This window comes from Lethenteron reissneri, chromosome 30 (assembly GCF_015708825.2).
Source record: "Lethenteron reissneri isolate LAM-NWPU_2019-01 chromosome 30, ASM1570882v1, whole genome shotgun sequence".
Classification (NCBI taxonomy): domain Eukaryota; kingdom Metazoa; phylum Chordata; class Hyperoartia; order Petromyzontiformes; family Petromyzontidae; genus Lethenteron; species Lethenteron reissneri.
Genome location: NC_083808.1, coordinates 2,333,897 through 2,359,049, shown reverse-complemented (window position 1 = coordinate 2,359,049; position 25,153 = coordinate 2,333,897). Strand labels below are relative to the sequence as shown.

The 25,153-nt window shown below is 47.8% G+C and overlaps 1 protein-coding gene across 1 annotated transcript; it reads left to right on the top strand.

Annotated features, from left to right (window-relative positions):
* Positions 1–9,595: 9,595 nt before the first annotated feature.
* On the top strand, positions 9,596–23,395 carry LOC133349393 (ras-related protein Rab-7L1-like). The gene is made up of 5 exons (XM_061562781.1): positions 9,596–10,181; positions 15,782–15,853; positions 17,007–17,188; positions 18,617–18,738; positions 20,049–23,395. Exons 1-5 carry the CDS (start codon positions 10,067–10,069, stop codon positions 20,158–20,160), a joined length of 603 nt encoding a protein of 200 aa, XP_061418765.1. The 5' UTR covers positions 9,596–10,066; the 3' UTR covers positions 20,161–23,395.
* Positions 23,396–25,153: the final 1,758 nt, after the last annotated feature.

Below are 25,153 nucleotides of genomic sequence, written 5' to 3'. Positions count from 1 at the left end.
ACTCCCCCACTCACCACACACTAGCTCACAACTCACCCACTCACACCCCCACTCACCACACCGCGGCTCACAACAACCCACTCACCTACTCACTCCCCCACTCACCACACCGCAGAGAAAACTCGTCTCTCCTGGCATCTTCCCTCGCACTGCTCCACTTTAAAATTCCTTCTCATCGTCTATTTCCTCCCAAGTTCTCGAAATAACTTCGCCCAATATCAAGATAATATAACTCTTATCTCGAACAACATTAGCAGTGCTGTTTGTTGCTGGTCGTTTAGCGTGTTGGACCTTTGGACCCGATGTTTAGCAATCTTGATGATTAATAATAGTTAAAAAATTAACCACAACTCCACTCCAACCGTGGCTTCAGAGGCGGGTCATCTCGGGGTCACGCTGAAAGTCCTTCTCATCTGTCACCAAGAATGTTGATGGCATCAGCGATAGAAGTTTGCAGACAGTGGCTGCTTCTTCTTCACTCTCTCTCATCTTCAAAACCACAGCCGCTTCTGATTGCTGATCTCGTGGATTCCCCCCCCCCCCCCGTGTCTCTCGCTGCGACAACAGGGAAGCGGTGTCGCTGTGGCCATGGCGCTGTGCTGTGAACCCGGGCCACGTGAGGTGAGTCCCCCAGACCCCCCCCCCCCCCAGAGCCCCACAGGGGAAGCCGTGGATTTCAAATAGAGATCTGCGTCTCGGTCTCTCTACAAAAATAAAAACGTCCCGCCGTTTCAACGCAGCGTCATGAGTTTGCTGGCGCATTTCCGACGCAATATAAATCCACGTTTGTGTTTTACAGACCTGGACAGCGCACCATAGACTCGCACATGGATACCACGAGCCGACTGCCTCTGCACATATATTTAAGTTTGCTTTGAAACCACATCTCTTTAAAGTGGCATTCGCACATTCGTTTGGTCGGTTGCCCTGGTTCTGTTTTTGTTTCCTGCGTTCCATGCATTACCCATTGGGATACTAGGATGGAATGCACATTATACATTTTCATTATTATTATTAAAATAAAATAGCCCACTGTTTGTGTATAGCGTAATCTTGTTGAGGTGCCGTCACATTTAAACTAAAACTATTTAAACAAACTTTATTTTACCAGGTAAAGCCCACTGAGCTATATAGCTCGTTTTCAGAAGCGGCTTGACCACAAATGAAAGCTCAGCGAAGTGGCTTATCACGTGGACATTGATATCAGTCAAACACTCTAAACGCACGTTTCTAAATGTGGACGAAAAACCAGAGGACCCGGAGAAAAATCCACGCAACCACGCGGAGAACATACAAACTCCAAATACACAGTGCCAGGGTCGAACCCACGACCTCTTGTATATCAGGCGATGTAGTTAACGTCTCGCCACCGTGGCACCCTTCTCATTTATATGGCGCGTGAAGCCACATTGTGTCGGACGCCTGTCCCGCAATACGCAGATCTCCACCACACCGAAGGGATTCTACAATCAACAACAACAACAACCGCCATTCGCCACTAAGTGGCGGTGACGTCACCACGACGCTTGTGCCAGGCCATATGCAATTTGAGGCCACGTGAAGTGTCGAACGCCCGCTGGCAGGAGGTCACGGGGCAGACCCAGCAGGTGCCACGGGTCGACTGACTGAGATGACCGAGATGACTGGCTGATGCACCACCTGTACCCCCTACTGTGCCAACTTGCTGTGCTTTAGCCACCCGGCGCTCCGCTCGTTATTCTACAATCACACATTGTGACAGCCACAACCACACGTGACATCAAGGGGAAAATTACTCTTTGGTGCAACCGGCTCCCGTACCCACTCCCATAAGTGCGATGTATTATTTGCCTTGAGCCCACCGTGAATGCCAGCATTCATTGAAGTGACATTCCACAATCTGGCAGTGCTGCCTGCAAGCAGAATGAGACGCAGCAGTTACATCTATGGGACCTTTTACTGTATATTTACGGGACCCATATCATCAGAGCATGTTTGTATGTTTTGCTACAAAGTACATGCCGTTGGTGCAGACTTAATGCCTTGCAAATGGGTGTCTATTTGGTGTTCGAGCATCGTAGCACCTGTTTTATTGCCAGAAAGGGTAACGTTGTTATTTTTCTCATCAGGATGAGGTAGCTTCCACGCGGCTTGCAGTGCTGCTGATTGGCCTGTTGGGGTGGGTGGGTGGAGGGGGGCTTTAACAGAAAATAATTTGCCCGCCCCCTCTACCCCAGAATTATGTTTCAACTCCAAAGTCGGATGAGAGAAGAGATCTCGACACGAAGAAATAGATATGCAGTGAGGTGAGGGGAGAGAGAGGCAGATGAGACAAATGTGTAATTACTCAAAAAAGTGTGGTTTATTTTACCCAGGAAATCCTCACCAACACCGGTCACATGCTGTGTGTGTATGTGTAGTGTGTGTGGTATGTATGTGTGTGTGGTGTGTGTGGTGTGTATGTGTGTGTGGTGTGTGTGGTGTGTATGTGTGTGTGGTGTGTATGTGTGTGTGGTGTGTGTGGTGTGTGTGTGGTGTGTGTGGTGTGTATGTGTGTATGGTGTGTGTGTGGTGTGTGTGGTGTGTGTGTGGTGTGTGGCTTTTTAGCTATGACAGGAAACCGGAGAACCCCGAGGACACCCATTAGGGAAAAGGAGGAGAACATACAAACAAGCATACATACAAACATACAAACATATACACTCCACATAGAAAGGGGCCCGAGTCCAGAATCGAATCCAGGTTCGTTTGGCTGTCGTGAGTTGAGAGATGTAAACAAGAGACAAACATTGGGTTCGATGAAAGATAAATAAATACAGATTGTCTAAGACATGCATGAAAGAGAGAGATTAAGTAGCTTTTTTTTATTAATTCGATTTTAAATGTTTATCGGGGGTTTAATTCGAGCTGATATTTGATGCACCACAATACTTGTTTCAAGAGTCCGAGACCCCTTAGGCTCTAAGCGTCATCTTGGGTTGTTCATATGCCCGGCGTCACCACTGAGCGGAGCGGAATCTCCGCGGCGTGCTCTGTGCAGGACGCACCACGTGTTGTCCGGCACGACGGAACTGAAAGAGCTTCCAGCACGAGGCGCAAAACGTCGGACATCGTGGCCGTAAAGCAAGCGGAAACAACCCCCGAAACCACGAAAACCTACGCGGAAGGACGTAGCACGGAATTTTAGACCGGGTTCAGTTTTTTTATGGCCGTGGGCATGGGATTCACATCCACACGAGAGGCAAAGTTACAGCAACGACCCACTCACCGCTTTCGGTTTTACAACACCCACAGCACTCGCCACAGCCCACGGCGATTCGCCGAGCTGCGTGATGCAATGTCGCCACCGCATGCTCAGAGAGGCAATGTCAAGCTGCTCAACCAAGGGAAGGGATGTCACTGCGGAGCGCGTCGTCTTCGTCAGCCGCGATCTATCCGCTGCGGGACGAAGGCTGCCCCCACCCCATTCCCAGGCAGAGCCATCTCGCGATGTCAACAAATGCGTTTTAGGTCCCTGCAAGCGAGCTGATGTTTCGTCGCTGATTTCAAATTGGTTCTCAAGTGTGGCGGAGTCGATGAGCTTAGAACGGTTAACCATTGTACCGCGAACAAATCCAGCGTGCAAATTATGGTTTTCACTTAATTTGGGTAAAATTCCATCTCTGACCACCAAAAAGAAAGGCACTTTAGTGTGACTCCTATACAACGAGCACCTCTCTGGCATAGAGGCAATTGAAAGGAGCCTCGGAAGTAGTTCAATGTTGTCACCTTCCGCAGGCCGTTCTTGCTCTGACACGGGGTGACGTTACGCCGCCTTGTGCTGGCGTTCCGCGCGAATATTCTTAGGTTTTTTCCAGTAAAGTCACGTAGGTAAAAAAAATAAAATTAATCAAAGTAAATTTTTTTTTTACTTTTATTAATTTAAATTTAAATTTTTTACCTACGTGACTTTACCGAAAAAACCTAAGAATATGAATCCTTGCAGTCACGAAAGCTTCAAATCTAGAATTCCGCGCGAATGTTTGTTCGGCGAATGACATCGCACGGACAGGCTACGCACGGGACACAATTGGTGCAAGAGAGGAAACATTTGTTGTTAAAATAAAAATCTTTATACAAATCCCGTGGAAGCGGCGAGCTGTCTCGCCTTTATCGCACGCCGGAAAACACACCTCGAGTCGCGGGCGCGTTTTAAACGCGAGATAAATCGAAATTGCTCTGCGCCTCTCAAACTGCGAGATTTGTCATTCTAACGGCCGCGCCGAGTGGCGTGTTAGTCGCAGTTTATGTAATTCCAGAAAAAATAATGCAGAGTGAGTGATAGAGGGTGTGGGGGGGGAGCGCCTCTTTGTGGCAAAAAGGTGCTCACTCATGCAGATGTCAGATTACGTCGCGTGGCCCTGTCAGATTAACCCAGCGACGGTAAACGTCGAGCAAGGTGACGGAGTCTCCATCGCAGGCCGTGCGCTCGCTTCGTCGCCGTTGATTTCACCGGGCGAGGGCCCTTGCCGAGGATTTATCTCCACGTCGCGGTCTTCCGCAGCGCACGTGCGCTTGTGGCGTTTGGTGTGCGACGCAATGCGGTGTTCTTAATTTGACCCCGCAGGGGAAAAATAGCTCAACCGAAGTACGAATCTATTCGGTGTCCCCGTCTGTCACCTGGTCAGTCATGCTGCTTGCCCACGGTGCGGCCGATGCTTCCGCTCAAGGGTTGGGCTCGCATCCCACCAGCGTGCAGGATGATGCTGCTGCTGCTGTAAATCTCTGTTCTCCGCAGTCATCATCGTTCGCGATGGACAGCCGAAGAAAGAATAAGTCATAATAAATAGGCATCCGCCTGTTCCACCACCAAATACAACATAAATAAATACAACTCCTTAATCCATCAGCTTTCTGGACGAATAGTTTCCAAGCGGAAAAAATCGTGGCCTGGATTCGTCTGTACTCTTAGGTTTTTTTCGGTAAAGTCACGTAGGTAAAAATAAATCATAAAAATAAATAATAAAAATAATAACAGAAATTAAATAATAAATCACGACGTTTCGGAGGCAACACAAGTCTCCGTCATCAGATGGGACCGTCACAGCTGAATTTACTGTATCTTAAAACTGTATCTTAATACAGTAAATTCAGCTGTGATGGTCCCTACCTGATGACGGAGACTTGTGTTGCCTCCGAAACGTCGTGATTTATTATTTTATTTCTATTATTATTTCTATTATTTTTTATTTATATTATTTATTTTTACCTACGTGACATTACCGAAAAAACCTAAGAGTATGAATCATTGCAGTCACGAAAGCTTCAAATCTAGAATGGATTCGTCTGTTCGGGTCTCAGCATCAGCAGCAGCAGGCTGCGACCATTTATGTACGAATTGTATTTTTTGCGGGCAATGCATTGGTTTCACAGGGTCAGTTCGCTCACAAACTCTTGCTGTTGGGATCAGTGGCGCAGCGTGCCCAGCATGGGCCCCGTTGCAAGGGATGTGGGGGGGGGGGGGTCTGTCCAATTTTCGGGCACCCCTCCTCATAGGCCGGCCTCTTGGCCTCCCGGCCTCCCGAGCCTATATGGACGATGCAGTTTCACAGGGCGCCACGGTGGCTATGAGATGTTAACTACCTCGCCTGGTATGCAGGAGGTCCGTGGGGTCGATCCCGACCCTGACGCCTGCTGTATATTTGGAGTTTGCATGTCTCTCTCCACGTGGTCGCGTGGATTTGTCTCGGGGTCCTCCGGTTTTTCCCCTTCCACATTTATAAACGTGCGTTTAGAGTATGTGGCTGCGATAAATGTCCACGTGCCGAAGCCACTTCGTTGAGCTGTAACTTGTGATGGCCAGCTCGCTCCTGAAAACGAGCTACACAGCTAAGTGGGCGTTGCCTGGTTAAATAAATAAATACAAGTTTATAGTTTAACAGCAGACACACTCCTCGATCGCTACTCCCCTGCTTTTAGGGCTCCAGTCCTAGACATCCTGTCCCGTGATCGTCACCATCTCACTCGCGTGCAGTGTAAAGGATGTTGTAGTAGTGGCAGCGTTTAATTTTACAGAACATGTGCTGTGTGGCAGCGTTTCATTTCACCCGTCCGGGCTGTTATTCGTGGCTGTCAATATAACACGTTGGGTTTAAAAAGACCCCACAGCGTGTCCATATTGTTTCATCCTTTATTGAAGAATTGTAATTATACAGCTGTTTGAACTGCTGATATGTTGATAACGTATTGCTCATATGCTTCGGTTTTTATTATTTTATTTAAACCAAAGACCTTGATTATTCTTCACCACCTGTACGCTCCATAGCTCTGACCACCGAACGTGATAACATATTTTAAAAGATGAATCACACATTTGGGGTGGCTGGCGGTCAGAGCAGTGAGGCAGGACAGATGGGATCTCGGGTTCTGACTCTGGGTTTCAGGCCGCTCGTGATTGCACAGGCTTCTCAAGCGGAGCCAGTTGATGGCATGAGCCTGGTCACCAGTAACTGCACACACACACACACAACTATGAAGACAAAGATACACCCCACCCCCACATACCCTCGACAGATTGTTGGAGCAAGTGCTGGGGCAAGAGCACGTATGAAGACCGGCACGGCACACGAGGGGGTGGGTGGACAGCACCTCCCCCGGCCGCCTTTGTCTCCCAAGTGGCGATGTTTACACCGCGCCAAGTACTCATATGAAGCTGAGTCGACCTGGGGAGGCATCTGGTGTTGGTCTTGACCAGAAATTGAACTCGAGTCGCCGGGTCAATAGCGCAGTGCGCTAACCGCTACACTACCGCTCCCCACACATACACACAAACATCAAATGACATGTATAGCTTCACTTAAATTTGCCTTACATTCCAAACTGTGGCAATTCAGAATCTTGCCATGCAATAACCTGCTGAATGAGGCCCTCCATCCCGTGCCGTGCAGGTCGTGGGAGGTTAACTGACCATACTTCACCACGCTGGTGAGCGCGGGTTGACGAAGGCGGGGGATCTGTTTGTGCAGTACAACAATGGATGTCGCTTGCACTTCCCCGTACTACCCAACCCAGCCTATGGGCTCATTACCCCCCCCCCCCTACTCACACGTGCTGGAAACACAACCGAGGACAAATCCCAGGCTCAACGCCCGCTTAGCTTCCGAAGATCGATCGCAGTCTGGCACCTGCTAATCGCTCACGTTACAGCCTTCAATGCCTAACCGCTGTGCATGGAGGGATTCTTGTAGACGGCAGGTGATGTGCAAAGTACACCTGGGCTGCCGTGACGTGGCATCGCATCGCCACACGCTTCACGACGGCACGCGCTCGTAAACGCAGCCGCGCGGTCACGCCGTGTGTGTCAAGGCACGCGTCCGTCCGCCTGCTGCTGCTGATGATGGTGATAATAGTAATGGTGCTGCTGCTGCTGATGGTGATGATAGTGATGGTGATGCTTTTGATGATGATGGTGCTGATAATGGCGGTGGTGATTATGATGATATCTTCTATTTATAGAGCGCTTTTAGCCAAGGCGCTTTGCAAGGGTTTATGAGTGGTACAATTATGGTGACTAAAAGCGATACGGTGAATAGTGATGGGGTATAGGGAGGGCGGTTTAGTGAGTACCGGAATGACGGTGGGTGCCGAGGGATGGAGGGAAGAGGATGGACCAGGGAGAAGAGGCGGGGGTCCCGAGGGAGGAGCGGAAACTCTACAGGGAGGGTGCTCGCTGCTTCATGTGCGGGGGAAGCTTGCTCCAGTGATGATGATGATGATGATTCTGATGATGATCGTGCTACTGTTGGTTATGATGATTGGTGATGATTTTGATGATGATGATGATGATGGCGGTGATGATGATGGCGATGATGCTAATGATGGTGCTGCTGCTTGATGATTCAGATGTACAAAATAAACATAATTTTTTTCTAAAATATATAGTGTTTCAAAAAATAATGCTGTTTATGGTGGTGATGTTTATGATGCTGCTGATGAAGGTGATGCTCATGGTTTTGTGATGATGATGATTGTAGTGATTACGACTGGCTGTAACCCTCATAACGACGTGTCCTTCATTTTCTGAACAGGCAATATTAAATTTCGATTTAAAGCTTTCGTGACTACAGGTATTCATATTCTTGGTTCTTTCGGTAAAGTCACGTAGAAGGGAAATAATACAATAATAAAAATAAAACAATAGAATTCTCACAACGTTTCGATTGCAACACAAGCAATCATCATCAGGTGTGAAAACCACGGCAAGAAATTTAAAAAAAAACGCCACTTTTTTCTTTTCTTGCTGTGGTTTTCACACCTTATTATTGCTTGTGTTGCAATCGAAACGTCGTGAGAATTTAATTGTTTTATTTTTATTATTTTTATTATTTCCCTTCTACGTGACTTTACCGTAAGAACCAAGAATAGGCAATATTATGTTAGAGTATTCTTTGGCTCTTTCGCTAATGTCACGTAGATAGAAACATAATAATAGTAATCAAAATTTGAATTAAAAAATATAATGAAAATAAGAAAAAACATTAGTGCTTTTCGTTTTTCATTAATTTTATTTTTATGATTTTTTATTTCACTTTGTTTTTCTTTTTATATCTACGTGAAATTACTGGAAGAACCAAAGAATATGAATTCCTGCAGTCACGAAGGTTTTGAGTCAAAATTATGTTAGAGTATTTTGAGAACGCCGAATTCGATAAAGGTGTCTCCACCACCCAGCATCACATTTCCACGAGCACATTCTGGAACAGACTAATGAATATTAAATTCCATTAATCTTCGTTGACTATGAAAACATGTATTCGACTCGGTGGAAATGCCAATGACACTGTGTGTGGCCATAAAATAAAAAAAACACACATAGGTGACGTTTCGGACAAAGGCCCTCTTTCATGACAGATGCAGCCATCCAACAGCTCACAAAGCAACACTTGAGCAGAACGTGCCTATAAAATGAATCTAGATCTCACAAGAGCGGAAGAGCTCCACCGACACCGTGGCATTTTAAGGGCACAAGAATTGCTGCAGTCATCTGTTGTCGGTAATGAGTAATTGCGCGTTTAATGGGTCACTAAACGAGTTGGGGGGAAGACTGGGAAATCGACTTGCAAATCATTTCTCGATCATCTTTATCGGCATACGAAACACGAAATGAGGCGCATCACATTTCATCCTTTGTTCACATGGGGAGGGCGGGGGGCTAATTTGAATGAGTGCGTGTATGAGTGTAAGTATATACTGCATGTGTATGTATGTATTGGGGAGCGCTAGTGCAGTGGTTAGCGCGCTGCATTTACGAACCTTGCGATCTGATTTCGATTCCCGCTCATTACCAACATCAGTGACGATTATCCGAACCGGTCCTGAGCCTTCGCCAGGTCCACTCCGCCTTAAATGAGTATACCTGGTGCGGTATGTTAACATCAGCGCTGGGGAGATAAAGGCGGCCGGGTGTGGTGCTGGCCACACCACCCTCTTGCGCATCGTGCTGTATTTCACAGGGTTCTTATGAACAACACTTGCCCCACAGCAGTCCGCTAAGGCAATACTGGGTGGATCTTTGTCTCTGTATTAATATATAAACCGAGGTGAACTTGAACACGTGATAGCCAGGTGGGCGCGTGCAGGTGAGCCCCAGTGCACTGTAGACAATGACCTGGCAAGCGATGCGCACTCGAGTCTGATCATCATCAGCAGGCTCGAACACACTGCCTGTGTGTGTGTGTGCGCGTCTTACATCCATTTGTAATTACTGTTGTTCTGTGTTAATTGTTGATCGTTGAGATAGACTGGAGGAGAATACGTCAGCTCATTCGCTTTCACTCGGGATAATAGGTGCACATTTTTTTTTTTTGGTGCGGGTGGCTGAAGAGCTGTAGGCTACCGCTAGCTGCTCCCGACGACCAATTAAGACAATTAAAGCAATTAAGACTGTCATTCTGGATGAGGAGTTGCCCATGCTGTGCGGGTCGTGGGGGTTATTATTATTCGACCATTCTTCATCACGGCTGGTCGGCTCCAGTTGGTGAAGTTGGTAGCAGGCGGGCAATACAGAGACGTGGGAGCATAGGCGGTGCAGTACAACCGCGTTGTGGTCATGGAGGAGCTCTTCAAGGTGGTGGTGGTGGGAGAGGTACAGGTGGGGAAGACCTCGTTTGTGCAGAGGTACAGCCGCAACGCCTTCACGGAGAATTACCGCATGACCATGGGAGGTGAGTGGAGCATCATCATCATCAGCATCGTCATCGTAGACATCATCATCGTCGACAGCATCATCAGCAGCAATATAGTCATCATCGTAGACATCATAATCGACATCATTAGCAGCAGCATCGTCATCACCATAGACATCATCATAATCCCTTTTCCGTCACATCAGCAGCAACATCATCATCAGCAATAGCATCATCATCAGCATTAGCATCGTCATCAGCAGCATCGCCATCGTAGACATCATCATCATCCCTTTTATATCACATCATCATCATCATCATCCCTTTTATATCACATCACCATCATCATCATCACGGTGTTCATATTGACATCCGCTCCTGTCCTGCATCACAATCAGCATCTCTTTCTCATCATCTCTTCTTATTCTCATCATCACCATCACCAGCTTCTAATTATCTTTAGTAGTATTGTTAATTATTATGTATGCTGTTTGATGATTGCGTGTAGACATTGCTTACAGTAGGATGTATCATTAATTAAACATGACAGACCCCCACGTGAGTGCGGAACGTTCCAGGAATAACAATACATTTGTTATTATTCAGTCCTTTTGTCAATGCACTCACTGCTGGATGAAGCCCCCCCCCCCCTCCCCACGCTCCGTCGGTCATGGAGGTTGTTTGACCATACTTCACCACGCTGGTCAGTAGGGCTCCTTGCTGACTTGGCGGCGCCGTGGTCGGGAATCGAGTTGAGTTGGCCGGATTCTGAACGCAACGCGCGAACCACTGCGCCACCGCTCTGTTCTACAGACCAGCGGCGGCTTATCGTAGGAGCAAAAGTAGCTACATATGTAGTAGTAGCTACTACATGTGTAGTAGCTACTACTACATATGTAGTAGCTACGGGCCCCGCAGTTTCAAGGGCCCCGCGCTAAATACTTTCAAGCATTATCAATTCCGGTGCAGTGATTCTGCACTTGCTCTATTACTATAGTACTATACTGCCTTCAACTTTTATGAACGACTGGGTGTTTAAGGTTAGCGATTTGTAGTATAATCTGGCCGTATAGCAAGTGAAAAAATAACATTACTTTACTGTGCAAGTTAAAACTTAGTGTTTAATATGTATGTGTTTTTTTTTTATTTAGGGCCCCTTTATAACATGTGCTACAGGCCCCGCATTAGCTAAATCCGTCACTGTTACAGACGAGTACATGTACGGCACTTCCTTTATCGCTCCCACTGCCAGACGAAGGCTACTTAACCTGTAAATAGATCATTATTTACTGTAGGACCCTCCTGATTATGTTTCTTGAGACTCTGTGAGACTTTTCTATTAATTTTAGCCGAGTATGTCCCTTCTGGTCAGAAAGCCGGAACATATTTCCACACCCGGCACACCACGTCCAGTATTGCTCTCACGTTGGCTAAGCTGCACGGCACCTGCTTACTCCAATCTACCAACGACCCGGAACATATACATTGAGAAATGAAGCTCTGTAAAATATTACGATTATCATCATTCATATTTGCGGGCTATTACCTATTCTACTGATTATCGGATTATTTCCTTCCCCTAGTGGGAAGTGGGAGGGGTGTGCGTCTTATCATCCGGTAGGTGTACGTGTGCCACCAGATTGGTATACCTTCATTGACACCGGGCACGAGTTCGGGGTGCGTCGGAGCGATGGGAGAAATAAAACGTGCACGCATTTGCCCAGTGGGTTAGTGGTGCGTGCATTATCCACAGTGACGTCTGCGTGGTGTTCATTGTGCCCTGTTCATCTCAATTAAAACGCAGACACTCGGGCTCCGTGTAGACGAGCAGATGGCCTCACGCGAGGGTCAGTGGAGCAGAGCGCTGAGTGATCGTGCGTGGCTTTGCTCGATTCAGACCGAAACGCAGCGACAGCTCACCGACCTGGTGATAATCATCGGTGTATTTTGGTATTCGCCTTCTTGCTGTCGCCCAAGGCTACAACGAGGGTGCAACGTGTTAGTCACATACGGTTAAAGTTTAATGTTGCTTTGTGCTTTTACCCAATTAGAATTTAGACCGTACATTCGTTGACTGAACAGAAGAGCCACCCAGCTAACCAGCTACCCTTTAAACTAGTCAATAAGCCACTGAGCTACCCAACTAACTAGCCGCACAGCTACCCTTTAAACTAGTAAATACGCCACTGAGCTACCCAACTAACCAGCCATCCAGCTACCCTTTAAACTAGTAAATACGCCACTGAGCTACCCAACTAACCAGCCATTCAGCTACCCTTTCAACTTGTCAATACGCCACTGAGCTACCCAACTAACCAGCCGCACAGCTACCCTTTCAACTAGCCAATACGCCATTGAGCTACCCAACTAACCAGCCACCCAGCTACCCTTACAACTAGCCAATACGCCACTGAGCTACCCAACTAACCAGCCATCCAGCTACCCTTTCAACTAGTCAATACGCCACTAAGCTACCCAACTAACCAGCCGCACAGCTACCCTTTCAACTAGCCAATAAGCCACTGAGCTACCCAACTAACCAGCCGCACAGCTACCCTTACAAATAGCCAATACGCCACTGAGCTACCCAACTAACCAGCCGCACAGCTACCCTTACAAATAGCCAATAAGCCACTGAGCTACCCAACTAACCAGCCACCCAGCTACCCTTACAACTAATCAATACGCCACTGAGCTACCCAACTAACCAGCCGCACAGCTACCCTTACAAATAGCCAATACGCCACTGAGCTACCCAACTAACCAGCCGCACAGCTACCCTTACAACTAGTCAATACGCCACTGAGCTACCCAACTAACCAGCCGCACAGCTACCCTTTCAACTAGCCAATACGCCACTGAGCTACCCAACTAACTAGCCGCACAGCTACCCTTACAACTAGCCAATACGCCACTGAGCTACCCAACTAACCAACCACCCAGCTACCCTTTCAACTAGCCAATACGCCACTGAGCTACCCAACTAACCAGCCACCCAGCTACCCTTACAACTAGCCAATACGCCACTGAGCTACCCAACTAACTAGCCGCACAGCTACCCTTTCAACTAGCCAATACGCCACTGAGCTACCCAACTAACCAGCCACCCAGCTACCCTTTCAACTAGCCAATACGCCACTGAGCTACCCAACTAACCAGCCATCCAGCTACCCTTTCAACTAGTCAATACGCCACTGAGCTACCCATCGAAACAGTCACCTCGGCACTCAGCTACCGAGGCATCGAGCCAAAGAGCCACCCAGCTTTTCAGCCATCCATGTCTCTATATATTGTATTTTAACGACTGAATACCGCATATAACCTCGTTTCGCAGTGCTGCATCATCGCATATCTCCTACCCGCCGACTATGAATCCTAGCTACGCTCTTGGCTATGTACGTGATGTATGTGTGTGTGGTTTATTTACATTTTATAGTGGGGAGCGGGTAGCGCCACTGCGCTAGGAACTCGGCGACTCGAGTTCGATTCTCGCTCACGGCCAACACCGGTGACGATGATCTGAATTGGTCCTGGGCGTGCCCTAGGCCGGCTCAGCCTCTAATGAGTACTTGCTGGTGTGTGAACATCGCTACTAGGGATACGAATGCGGCCCGGCGTGGTGCTGGCCATCCACCCCCTCGTGTGCCGTGCCGGCCTCCATAGGTGCTCGCTAACAGCACTTGCCACAACAGTCTGTTACAAGGCTATATGGGGGATCTTTGTGTTTTTCCCTTTTTATTCCAGGTTTTGAAGTATTTTGCTGATATAAATGCTCAAGTGAAAAAACCACTTCAATGGGCTCTCATTCGTGGCCGAGGTCGCTTCTGAAAAATAGCTCTACATCTCAGTGAGCCTTACCTGGTAGAGTACAGAAGAGTTTAGTTTCCGACTTAAACAGACAAACAAAAAACATAACGACGACTCAACCCTAGCTGGAGAGGCGAGATAATGTTACAGTCTGACGTCTCGAGTTTCCAGCCAGCCACGTGGGCCTGCCCGTCTGTCAATCATTCGTGTCGCACGTGCGCGCACGAGGCCAACGCGGCCACCCACGTGGCCACCACCCGGGCCGGCCGGCCGAGCGGGCGGTGATGGCGTGTTTAATAGAGCAGAGCGGTGGCCTCTCTCTCTCTCTCTCAAGGCCATTTGAACCCCAAAAACCCGCATCCCTCCCCCGGCCTCGCTTCCTCTCATTTCACAAGAGCCATGACTCGCACCTGCAAATTCCCCGTTCCGCTATCGTCGTGTGTATGGTGTGTACGCATGCTGAGATTCGTGCGCATCGTACGTGGCCAACCGTGCTAATCGGAGGTACGGGAGGGAAAGACACCAAACTACTAAGGGGCCGTCCATAAATGACGTCACGCACCTAGGGGGGGGGGGGTCAGACATTTGTGACGATGTGTGACGAGGGGGGGGTGAGAAATGTGACGTCACATCAAAATGCGCAACTTTAAATAAATATAGACAACACGTTCTACTTAATTAAATATACTTTTTAATAAATGTTTTCTCCTACAACATCAGAGTGCAGCGCCACATTAAGCACGCACTACAATGACAATAGTTTAAAGCGATTTGAATCGCGTTTTTTTTGGGGGGGGCAGAGCTTTGTGACGTCATATTTAAGTTATTAAAGTATGTATGTGTGTGTTCTAATAACCTAAAACAGTGGTTAATCATGCATTTGGAATCAATTCGGATATATTCGATTGAAAGAAAATCGATAATTTTGCAGCTTCCCATTGGCCGCTTCTAACTCCGCCCACAGAGACACCATAGGGAGAGGCGTGGTCTCGGGGCGATCTCAGGGACGCCTCAACCAATCACAAGCCGTTGTTCCCGGGTCATTTGCATTTTGCCCTCCCGATCCAAATGGCATCGACAGGTCCTCATCCAGCAGTGGATTAACAGAAAAGGGCTGTACATGTGCTTATGTGTGTCTATGTTGGTGTGTCTGTATATTGATTGCATCTGCCAGTCATCTCAGTCAACACATGGCACCCGGGTATATTCCGTGCCCTCCTGCCAGCAGCGAACCTTCAGCACTTCACGTTGCCTCAAAGTGCACATAGCCTGGCACAAGCGCCGTGGTGACGTCACCGCCACTTAGTGGCGAATGGCGGTTGTTGTTGTAAATACTGCCCTCACCTGTGCACCCTGCTGGCTTGACAGCAATTGCCCCAACAGCCTCGGTGGTGAGATGTTATCGATCTCGCCTGGCATACAGGAGGCCGTGGGTTCGATCCCAAGCCTGACGCCTGCTGCTGTATATTTGGATCCATACTCTAGATTATATATTTGGAGTTTGCGTGTTCTGCCCGTGGTCGCGTGGACGTATTTTTCTCCGGGTCCACTGGTTTTCCCCTCCACATTTTGAAACATGCATTTAGATAATTTGGCTGCAATACGTTTCCACGTGAAAGCCACTTCGTCGAGCCATCATTTGTGGCCAATTCGCTTCTGAAAAAGAGCTACATAGCTCAGTTAGACCATACCTGGTAAAAATGTAAACATCTACTGCCCACACCTCTGCACTCTGCTCGCCTTACAGAAATTGCCCCAAGAGCATGTGTCGGCTGCACGGGGTATCATTTGTGGTTGCGTCTGTCTGTCTTGTCCGTCTGTGTGCCTCGCAGTGGACTTCGCCTACAAAGTCCTCAAGTGGACAGACACGCAGACGATTAAACTGCACCTCTGGGACGTGGCAGGTAGCGCTCCGTGTGGATGCCGAGCTACCGTTGTGCACAACCACATGCGTTTGTCAGCTGTGATTGCATGCGTGTATCATTTTAAGATTAGCATCATGGGCGAACTATTTTGTTATTTTATTTATACAGTGTTTTACAATTAAGATAATACTCTTTGGTTCTTTCGGTTAAGTCACGTAGTTAGAAATAAAGTAAAACAAATGACGACGTTTCGATCGCACCACCGCTTTACCGAAATAACCAAAGAGTATGGATTCCTGCAGTCACGAAAACTTCAAATCAAAATTAAGATAATATACTAATTAATTATATGCATCCGCGATTTCTAATGTGATGGACAAAATTAACCCCTGCCCCCCCCCCCCCAAATATAGAGGTCAAACTCCGCCTGTGATTAGAATGGTATGGCGTGTTTGGGAATTTCAAGCCAGCTGGAACACAAACGGCAACGCTATCGAGTGAGTGTTTGAGTGGATGAGAGGTTAGGTAGCTGTCAGAGTAGACAGGTGAGAAGCCGAGCGAGCGAGTGAGTGCCCGACGGAGCGTGAGTAGATGGCTGAGTGAGTGAGTGAGCGAGCGTGCGAGCAAGTTATTGAAGTGAGCCCGAGTGATCGAGTGGATGAGTGAGAGTCTATTTGAGCGAGTCGATGAGTGAATCAGTGGGTCTATGAGTGAATGAGTGAGCGAGTGGGCGAGTAAGGAAATTATTGAATGGATGAGTGGATAAGTGAGACACTTGGCGTGTTAGTGTGTGAGCGAGTGAATGGGCGAGCAGCGAGTGGATGAATGTAGAGGCTGGGTGAATGAGTGGATGGCTGATTGGTGAAGTGAGTGAGTGAGCAAGCAAGCGAGTGACCGAATGGACGAGTGGATAAGTGAGACACTTGGCATGTGAGAGCGTGAGCGAGCGAGTGGGCAAGCAAGAAAATGAGTGAGTTGATGAACGTAGAGGCTGGGTGAATGAGTGGCTGGATGAGTGAGTGAGCACTCGAGTGGATGAGTGAGCGAGCGAGCGATGGTCGTATGAGCTATCGTCCGCCTGCTCGCCAATCGCCTGGACCTGTCGTGCCGCACGAACGAGAGAGCGACAGAGAGACGCAGCTACCAGGCCCCATACCTCACACCGTGCCCCCCCCCCCCCTTCGCACGGCAGGCCAGGAACGATACATGAGCGCCACGAAGCAGTTCTACCGCGGGGCCTCGGGCTGCGTGGTCATCTACGACCTCACGTCGCGTCATTCGTTCAACAGGGCGCTCCTCTGGAAGGAGAGCATCGACGCGCACGCCAGCCTGCCCGACGGCAGCCCCGTGCCGTGCCTGCTCCTGGCGAACAAGGTAACGGCGCGCACGCCGCCACCACGTCGAGGCAGCCCGCTGTGCCGACGCACGCGGAGCTCGCGAAACGAACGGCTACCATCGCTCAGAGCCCAATCCCTCCCAATAGGTGGGCTCACTTCGTTTGGCCGTACACAGAAAACTTGAGGCGTTGTGCGATTTAACCACGTGTGCACCTCGGCCGGCGTTTTGTGCTGTGATCCGCGTGTTTTTTTTTTCTCGGTGTAATTTCCAGCATGCATTTCTCTGTGATTTGTGTATTTTTGTGTGAGCTTTTCAGCTTTTGTTCCATTGTATTTGTCAGCGTTACTTGTGGGCAAATAGTTACATGGTTTTTCTTAAGATAAAATCCAACTTTCTGAAAGTAGGTTAGTCAGAAATCCATAAAGCCTGCATTATGGATTTCTGAAAGTACTCTGACTGCCCTTTTGTCAATCCACTGCTGGATGAAGGCCTCGCCAAGCCGTGTCGGTCGCGACACAGGTTGCTAAAGGAAAGGGGCCCAGGACCGGCTCAAATATCGCTGGACACCGATGTTAGCCGTGTCCGGGAATCGAACTCAACTTGCCGTGTTTAGCGCAATCCTCCACGCACCGCTCCACCAATCCATCCCAACGAGACCTTTTCCTTCAGCAAATCTGAGAGGGAGAATGTAATCTCCAGTTGTGACCTAATGCCTGTATTTCTGCAGTCGTCCATCTCATTTTGCCTATTCCTCTTCCGATTGGTACGCTTCTTGATGTAAAACCTCAGCGTTGATGTTCCGTCTTTATTAATGGGTTTGATAACTTCCATACATCTTTTAAGAAGCCCTTGGGCCACAAGGGCGGGAATTACTTTATTTTCAGCCTCCAATGAATCAAACGCCTTTTCATAACCTACAAAGGCCAGGCATAGCGGTATTTGATATTGATTTGTAGTTTCAAGAATCTGATTGATAGTGTGTATGTGGTCATTCGTAGGCCACGATTGTAATTTATTATACATCACTTTAAACGCATTTTTTCAAAACCCCAATTCTTTTATTCATATATTACATTTTCTTTCATGATATATCACGAAGTTATCAAGCATTGCTCATCCTAAGCTTAGTTGCTTTGTAATGTTTACAATGCATACGCAGTATATCATACATTATGCAGCTCTTTCTATTGCCAGACGACTCGAATCCTCGCAATTTAATTCCTCACCTTGTTTCAAATTGACTGTTGCCCTATTATTCAGCCTCAAATGAGTACCTGGTGCAGTGTGTGGTAAACATCGCCACTTGGCAGACAAAGGCGGCCGGGCGTGGTTCTGGCCACGCACCCCCCTCATGTCCCGTTTCGGCCTTCATAGGTGCTCGCTTACAGCGTTTCCCTCATCAGTCTGTTAAGGTTCCACGTTGTGTGGGGGGGGGGGGGGGTTACCTTTGTGTCCGACGATCAGAGTGACCTGTCGGAGCGGGAGGTGAGCGCCGCGGACATGGAGCGTGCGTGCCGTGAACACAAGTTCCTCGCGTGCAAGGAGATCTCCGTGAAGAAGAACAAGAACATTGGTGACGCAATGAGGTGCGAACACGTGCCCCCCCCCCGTACCCTCTGGGAAACGTCTTAGGCAGACAATGCTGGCTGCGAACCTCACTCTCACTTTGTCGCTAAGATACAAATTTAATATTTTACTGGGTAAGGCTCACTGAGCTATGCAGCTCTTTTTCAAAAGCGACCTGGCGAGCACAAATTGTAGCTCAACGAAGTGGGATTACTTGGAAATTCATAGCAGCCAAATACTCTAAACGGATGTTTCTAAATGCGGAGGGAAAAACCGGAGGATCTGGAGAAAAATCCACGCGACCACGGGGAGAACATGCAAACTCCAAACATGCAGGCCTCAGAGTCGGAATCGAACCCACGACCTCTTGTCTACCAGGCGAGGTAGTGAACATCTCGCCACCGTGGCGCCCGACAACTTTGCCGCCGCTATTGTCACATAACGCTTTCCAACTCGGATCGAAAGCGTTAAAAGCCACTTAACTTCTGGCTGGTGTTTTGACTGTGGGAAGTTGCGTGCAAATCGTATTCGCTAAATAAATAACAAAAATGTATAAAGTTATGATGCTGTTAGGGGCCAATGCCATTAAAAACTGGCCATATTGATTACCGTTGGTGGAAGTCTGCAGGAAAAGTATTGAATATAATAGGCTGTTTTTGGGCAATTGCCCTTCATGATAGCATATACACAGTGATTTAAAATGTTTAGGTGCAATACTGGCCCCATAGAGACCAAGCTTCACTGCAGGCGGGTGAATGGAGCTGCGTGGAATTCCCGATGCATTGTGTTTGGTTTGTCATCCTTCCCCCGAACCTCCGATTAGAACAGTTGGCTGGCTACGTACGGTGCGAAAGAAGTCGAACATCCCTCCATACAATCTCTTGAGTTTTGGTTTATTTGTACTTTTTGCACCAATGGCAACAAAGCAGCGCCGGCAAATAATTAGAGCAACGAGGGCTCGTAATTTTTTTTTTTTAAACGTTGTACTCAGATTGTAAATGTTGTGCATTTGCGCTCCAACACAACGGTGTGCTGTACTAGTAACCAATTAGCATGTTCTATTCATGTGACAAACCTTACTAATTAGCTGTGTTAGGTGGTGGGTTTAACGACACATATTAACGCGATCTAACCCAAAAAAAACTGTATTATGGATACAAAGGCATGTTTCCCTGACAGCGACCTGTCGGATTGTATACTATACCAATTGAATACTCATCTAAAGACAAATGCATGATTGCAAGCGTGACACAATGCACGCGTATGCATGATTTCTTTTTATTACTGCCTGGTTATTACAATGCCCATCCACCGTCTCTGTTGCCGGCAGGTGTCTGGTGGAGGCGATGATGGGATGGGTGGCCAAGAACTCCTCGCAGAGCTTGGAGCAGGACAATGTTCAGCTTAACGACGAGAAGGCCTCTTGGTCGTGCTGCAGATGAATGCACCGCGACGTCCTCGAACTTCTGGGTCCTAACTCAAACACTCACGCCATTGGCTGGCTCCCCGCTCCCTCCTGAGGACTTGCGCTCATCTCTTGTGTGCGTCACACCGGCTGCTGCTGTTGCTGCTGCCTGGTGCTGCACAACACCACTGCACACACACACACGACTCGCGAGTGAGAGCAAGTTCTAAGATGAGAGGGGGGCAGGCAGGTCGGAGGACTGGACGCTGGGATTTAAGAGGCGCACCGAGCGAGGAGCGTAACTGCTTTTTGTGTTTAGTTTGTTGTCCTTCCCCCGCACCTCCGATTAGCACGGTTGGCTACTTACGGTTCGAAAGAAGTTCAACACACACACGTGGTTGTCATTGAGCCCTGGTGCGAGGAATGAAACGGGGCCACCCCCTGTACGATCCAACCCCTTCCCCCATTCGCCCCTCATTATCGGCTCGGAAGGGAAGATCGTTGGAGATAGGGTGGTAGGGAACATCCAAGGACAAAGTCCATGTTGAATGTACTAAACCTTCTTTAACACTGCTCGAGCATTGGAACATGAGTGAAATAGATGTAACCAACGATGTAGATAATTAAGGCATTTGGCCACGCTTTACCATGGCTTGCTTTGGCTAGTGACAAAAACCAAACCGAATGTTCCTGCCTCTCTGCCTTACGTAACTTACACAATGTGTGAATCAGAACCAGGGGCAGACTTCTCGTTCTTGGCTACCAACACCAATACCCGCCATTCGCCACGAAGGCCCGGTGGACTTTGAGGCCACGTGAAGTGTCGAAGGCTCGCTGACAGGAGGTCACGGGTCAGAGCCGGGCACACACCAAGGGCGGCCGAATGAGGAACAGGAGGAGCCTGTGCTCCGCGATGACGTCATTGCGTCTGAACCGCGTAAATATAAATGTGTCACGTAAACAAAACACGCCAATTCGTTACTAGTTTAATGACAGAAGCCAATATGTAGCCTAAGGGCTATTTAAAAAAAAACAAAGGTCTGCGACTGGTAGAAAGGGGCCTCCACGGTGATTGGTCGGGAGGCAGACTTTGAAAGGGATTGGAGGAATAAGATTTGAACGGGAAACAGAGAAGATCCATTATAGGGGAAGGATAGGGATTGGCTAAGAAAAAACAAGATCAAGAAGGTTCTAGAAAGGGGGCCCCGAGGAGTACAAAGGGGAGAAAGCACGAGGAGTTGGGATGTTCGAAGGAAGTTACGAGCTGAAGACAAAACGAAGCCTCGGGCCCCATTTTGTGGCTGTGTTCCAACAAAGTCGCTCTCATTACATCGTCGTCAGAGTCGCTACACTCGTACAGCACACCGGTGTGTTAGAGAGTATACCCACAACATTTCCAATTTGAGTAAGACGTTTGGCCAGTAACTACAGCTAGCATCATCAGGCGACAGCCACATTTTGCTGTCGCCTGATGATGCTAGTTGTAATTACTGGCGAAAAGGCACGGTACTCGAATTGTAAATGATGTGGGTTTACTCTCCAACACACCGGTGTAGTGTACTAGTAACGAATTGGTATGTTTGTATTACGTGACAAATCTTACTAATTTGCTATGTCAGGTGGTGGCGGATTTAGCGACACATTTACGCGATCTAACCCCCACCCCAAAAAACACCTCTATTATGGATAATATTGGTCGCGAAAGCCCACGGCGCTTTAAACCGAAAAGCCTTTTCGGCCAACGTGATGACGTCACGCACCATGCAGACGCCTTTAACGATGGCGTCTTCTTGAGCGTGACTTCATGCCCAGGTGCAGGACCCATATCAGTCTCGGTTCGCCCCCGTACTCGGAGGACGCCGTTAAAATTAATTGCTTGCAAGGTTATGGGGAGAAAATACGAGTTTTTTAACGAAGTTGAGTTGTGCGACATTTGCCGAAATAAACAGCTTAGCTGATTGTGGTATGAGATATGCTTGGGATGTAGCCATCAGACTGTAATGTGTTTGTATAGCCAGTGGAAAAACGTGTTTGAAGTGGCCTGATTTATGTTTTAGTGTCCCGATGTGCAGTCTTCAGAATTTAAATATAATGATTGAGCAGCACGTTTAACATGAAGATGATAAGAGAATCATTGAACGTATTTAAATATAATTGCGTTATCATTTTGACGAACAAAAGATAAATGGTCGCCTCCTGTCGCGTGCGATAATTGTTAGAACATCAAACGACTCGATTCTAAGTCACGACTTCTTGCGTCTGAAAGCACTTCACAATTAATTTTAAAGAACATTTCTCAATAAGGTTCAGGTGCCAATAGCCATGCACGCTCGCTGCGGTGGTGAGATGTTATCTCCCTCGCCTGGCATGCAGGAGGTCATGGGTTCATCCCGACCCTGGCTGGCGCCTGCTGTATACTTGGAGTTTGCGTCTCTCTCTCTCCCCGTGGTCGCGTGGATTTTTCTCGGGGTCCTTCGGTTTTTCCCTCCGCATTTAGAATCAACATCACGCGTTCAGAGTATTTGGTTGCTATTAATGGCCACATAAGCCACTTTCGATTTAAAGCTTTCGTGACTGCAGGGATTCATCTTCTTGGTTCTTTCGGTAAAGTCACGTAGAAGGGAAATAATAAAATAATAAAAATAAAACATAATAAAATAATTCTCACGACAGTTTCGGCCACAACGCAAGCAGCCGTCCGGCTTATGTGTCATTTTTATTATTTTATTATTTCTCTTCTACGTGACTTTACCGAAAGAACCACGGAGATAAGCCACTTTGTTGAGCTCTCATCTGTGGTCAAGTCGCTTCTGAAAAAGAGCTACACAACTGAGTGGGCATTACCTGGTAAAATAAAAACAAATAATTGTTGTAATAGTTTCGTTCATAAATGGGGCCCCCTGATCAATTATCTCCCCTCTTCAAAGCCCAGCACCCGCGCCCCTCTGGTCTGTGTGCCCCGGTGCAGTTTCACCGCCGGCGCACGAATCGAGAGCTCCACCACCGCTCTCAGGGCTGGAGTCCCTCTCCCGATCACAACTGGGTTGTCCACATTCGTGCGCAGTGAAGGATGTAGCCAAGTGTTTGATTTTCCATAGGATGTGCTGATGTGGCGCGTTTAATTTTACCCGTCCAGCTGTTCTTTGTGCCTGTTAATAAACACGCTGGGTTAAAAAAAAGTCAACAGGGGTGTCCACATCCTTTATTACAGAATTAGAATAAGACAGCCGTTTGAACTGCTGACATGTTAACATATTCCTTTAATTCTTAGGGTTTTTATGAACACCAAAAATCTTCAGTGATCTGTAACAACACTAACGGAAGTATTCGAAACAATCGCAGCCAATATGCTGGCAAACACCTGGCACTCTGTCGAACCTCAACGGGACGTGTGACGCCATCGCCACGACCGACTCACGGAGGGTCAGGAGAGATGAGACTCATGCGATGAAATCATCTCACAACCAAAAGTATGTGTGTGTGTGTCCGTCATTTCATTCGTCGAATATGGATGGTTGCCCTCGTCTAAACACATTAAAACCTTTCCGATGTGTGTTTGGGTTCTACCGCACATCGTTTGGCATGTCTGACGTTTCGCTCCACGTGATGGGTACTTGTTCGGAGACTGAATAATTCCTTGAGAAGCTAAAACAATCATCATGGGACCTCATTTGCCAGTACCAAAATATAAGAATAGGTTTTTCCCCTTTTTTCTGGCAACAAAATTGAAACCTTTTTACAAGGAATCATGTCTGCATTAACCGCAATACGTGTGGTCAGAATGCAAACAAAAACACACTGATAATATATGCATTGTCTCTGGTGTGGACCAATCAGTTTCATGGACATTGCATATATTATCAGAGTATTTTTTGTTTACATTCTGACCACAAGTATTGTGGTTAATGCAGACATGGTTCCTTGTAAAAAGGTTTCAGTTTTGTTGCCAGAAAAAAAGGGGAAAAACGCATTATAAAGCTAAACCTATTCAATTCCTAAAGCTCCCCGGACCTGGAGCAAAACGTCGGACAGCATGCAGTACTACCCGAAAATACATCGCAGAGTTAAACAGCACAACTTCGAAATCTGCGGAGGAGTCGTCTGTACAAGCCGTAGGTAGACCAGTTGATTGATGATAACACACGGCGATTTGTGGACAACAAATCCTTGACAGGAAGGCTATTTCGAATGTATAATTAATGGACAAAGTTCAGATACAAGGCTGGAACTGGATCTCTACTGTTTTATCAGTGGCCAGTGATTTTGGAAGGGGAAAAAAAACAATTCCCTGAAGCAACAACATCGTGTTTGGGCTGAAGAAAGTGGCATTTCGCTTGGCATCTCTCCTCTCTGCAGAGTGCAAACAGCCCAAGGCAAACTCGACTCGAGTCAATTACTTCCGCTACATTGGGGCGCTGTCAAAGCATTGGGTGCTCGGGGCATTGCTGCAGGTATGTGGATGGGTTTCGGTTATCGGATTTCCAGTCCATGCTGGAAAATCACCCGGCGAGGTCCCGGCTATGATTACAATAAACATATCTGCCGCTGTGCCAGCTGGATAATGAACATACAGATGGTTCTAAACCAACTAAAACGAAACTTTGTATTTTACTAGGTAAGGCCCACTGAGCTGTATAGCTCTTTTTCAGAAGCGATCTGGCCACAAATGATAGCTCAACGAAGTGGCTTATCAAGTGGAAGTTTAAATTAGCCAAATGCTCTAAAAGCACGTTGATTTTAATTGTGAAGGGAAAAATCGGCGTCAGGGTTCGGGATTGAGCCCACAGCTCCTGCAAACCGGTCGTTAACATCTCACCACCGTGGCTACCCCTCAAGGTTGGCGTTAACCTTAAATTAAATCTCTTGCCACTACAGGCGGAAGGGCCTTCACGAGACGGAGCTCAAGAAAACCCCTCCGGAGGGTGCTTTGATCTACTCTTCCACGATGGCCACACTGATGTCTTCCAAGAGGAGGGGGGTAGAGGTGTGTGTGGCCACACGCGACCCACTGATCGACCGGTGTGGTGGTG

Bases quoted from the DNA above. Each gene is read 5' to 3' on its own strand.
- LOC133349393 (XM_061562781.1), top strand. From the start codon at position 10,067: ATGGAGGAGCTCTTCAAGGTGGTGGTGGTGGGAGAGGTACAGGTGGGG. The intron at 10,182-15,781 runs GTGAGTGGAGCA...TGTGCCTCGCAG, and splicing joins TTACCGCATGACCATGGGAG to TGGACTTCGCCTACAAAGTC. The intron at 17,189-18,616 runs GTAACGGCGCGC...TCCGACGATCAG, and splicing joins GCCTGCTCCTGGCGAACAAG to AGTGACCTGTCGGAGCGGGA.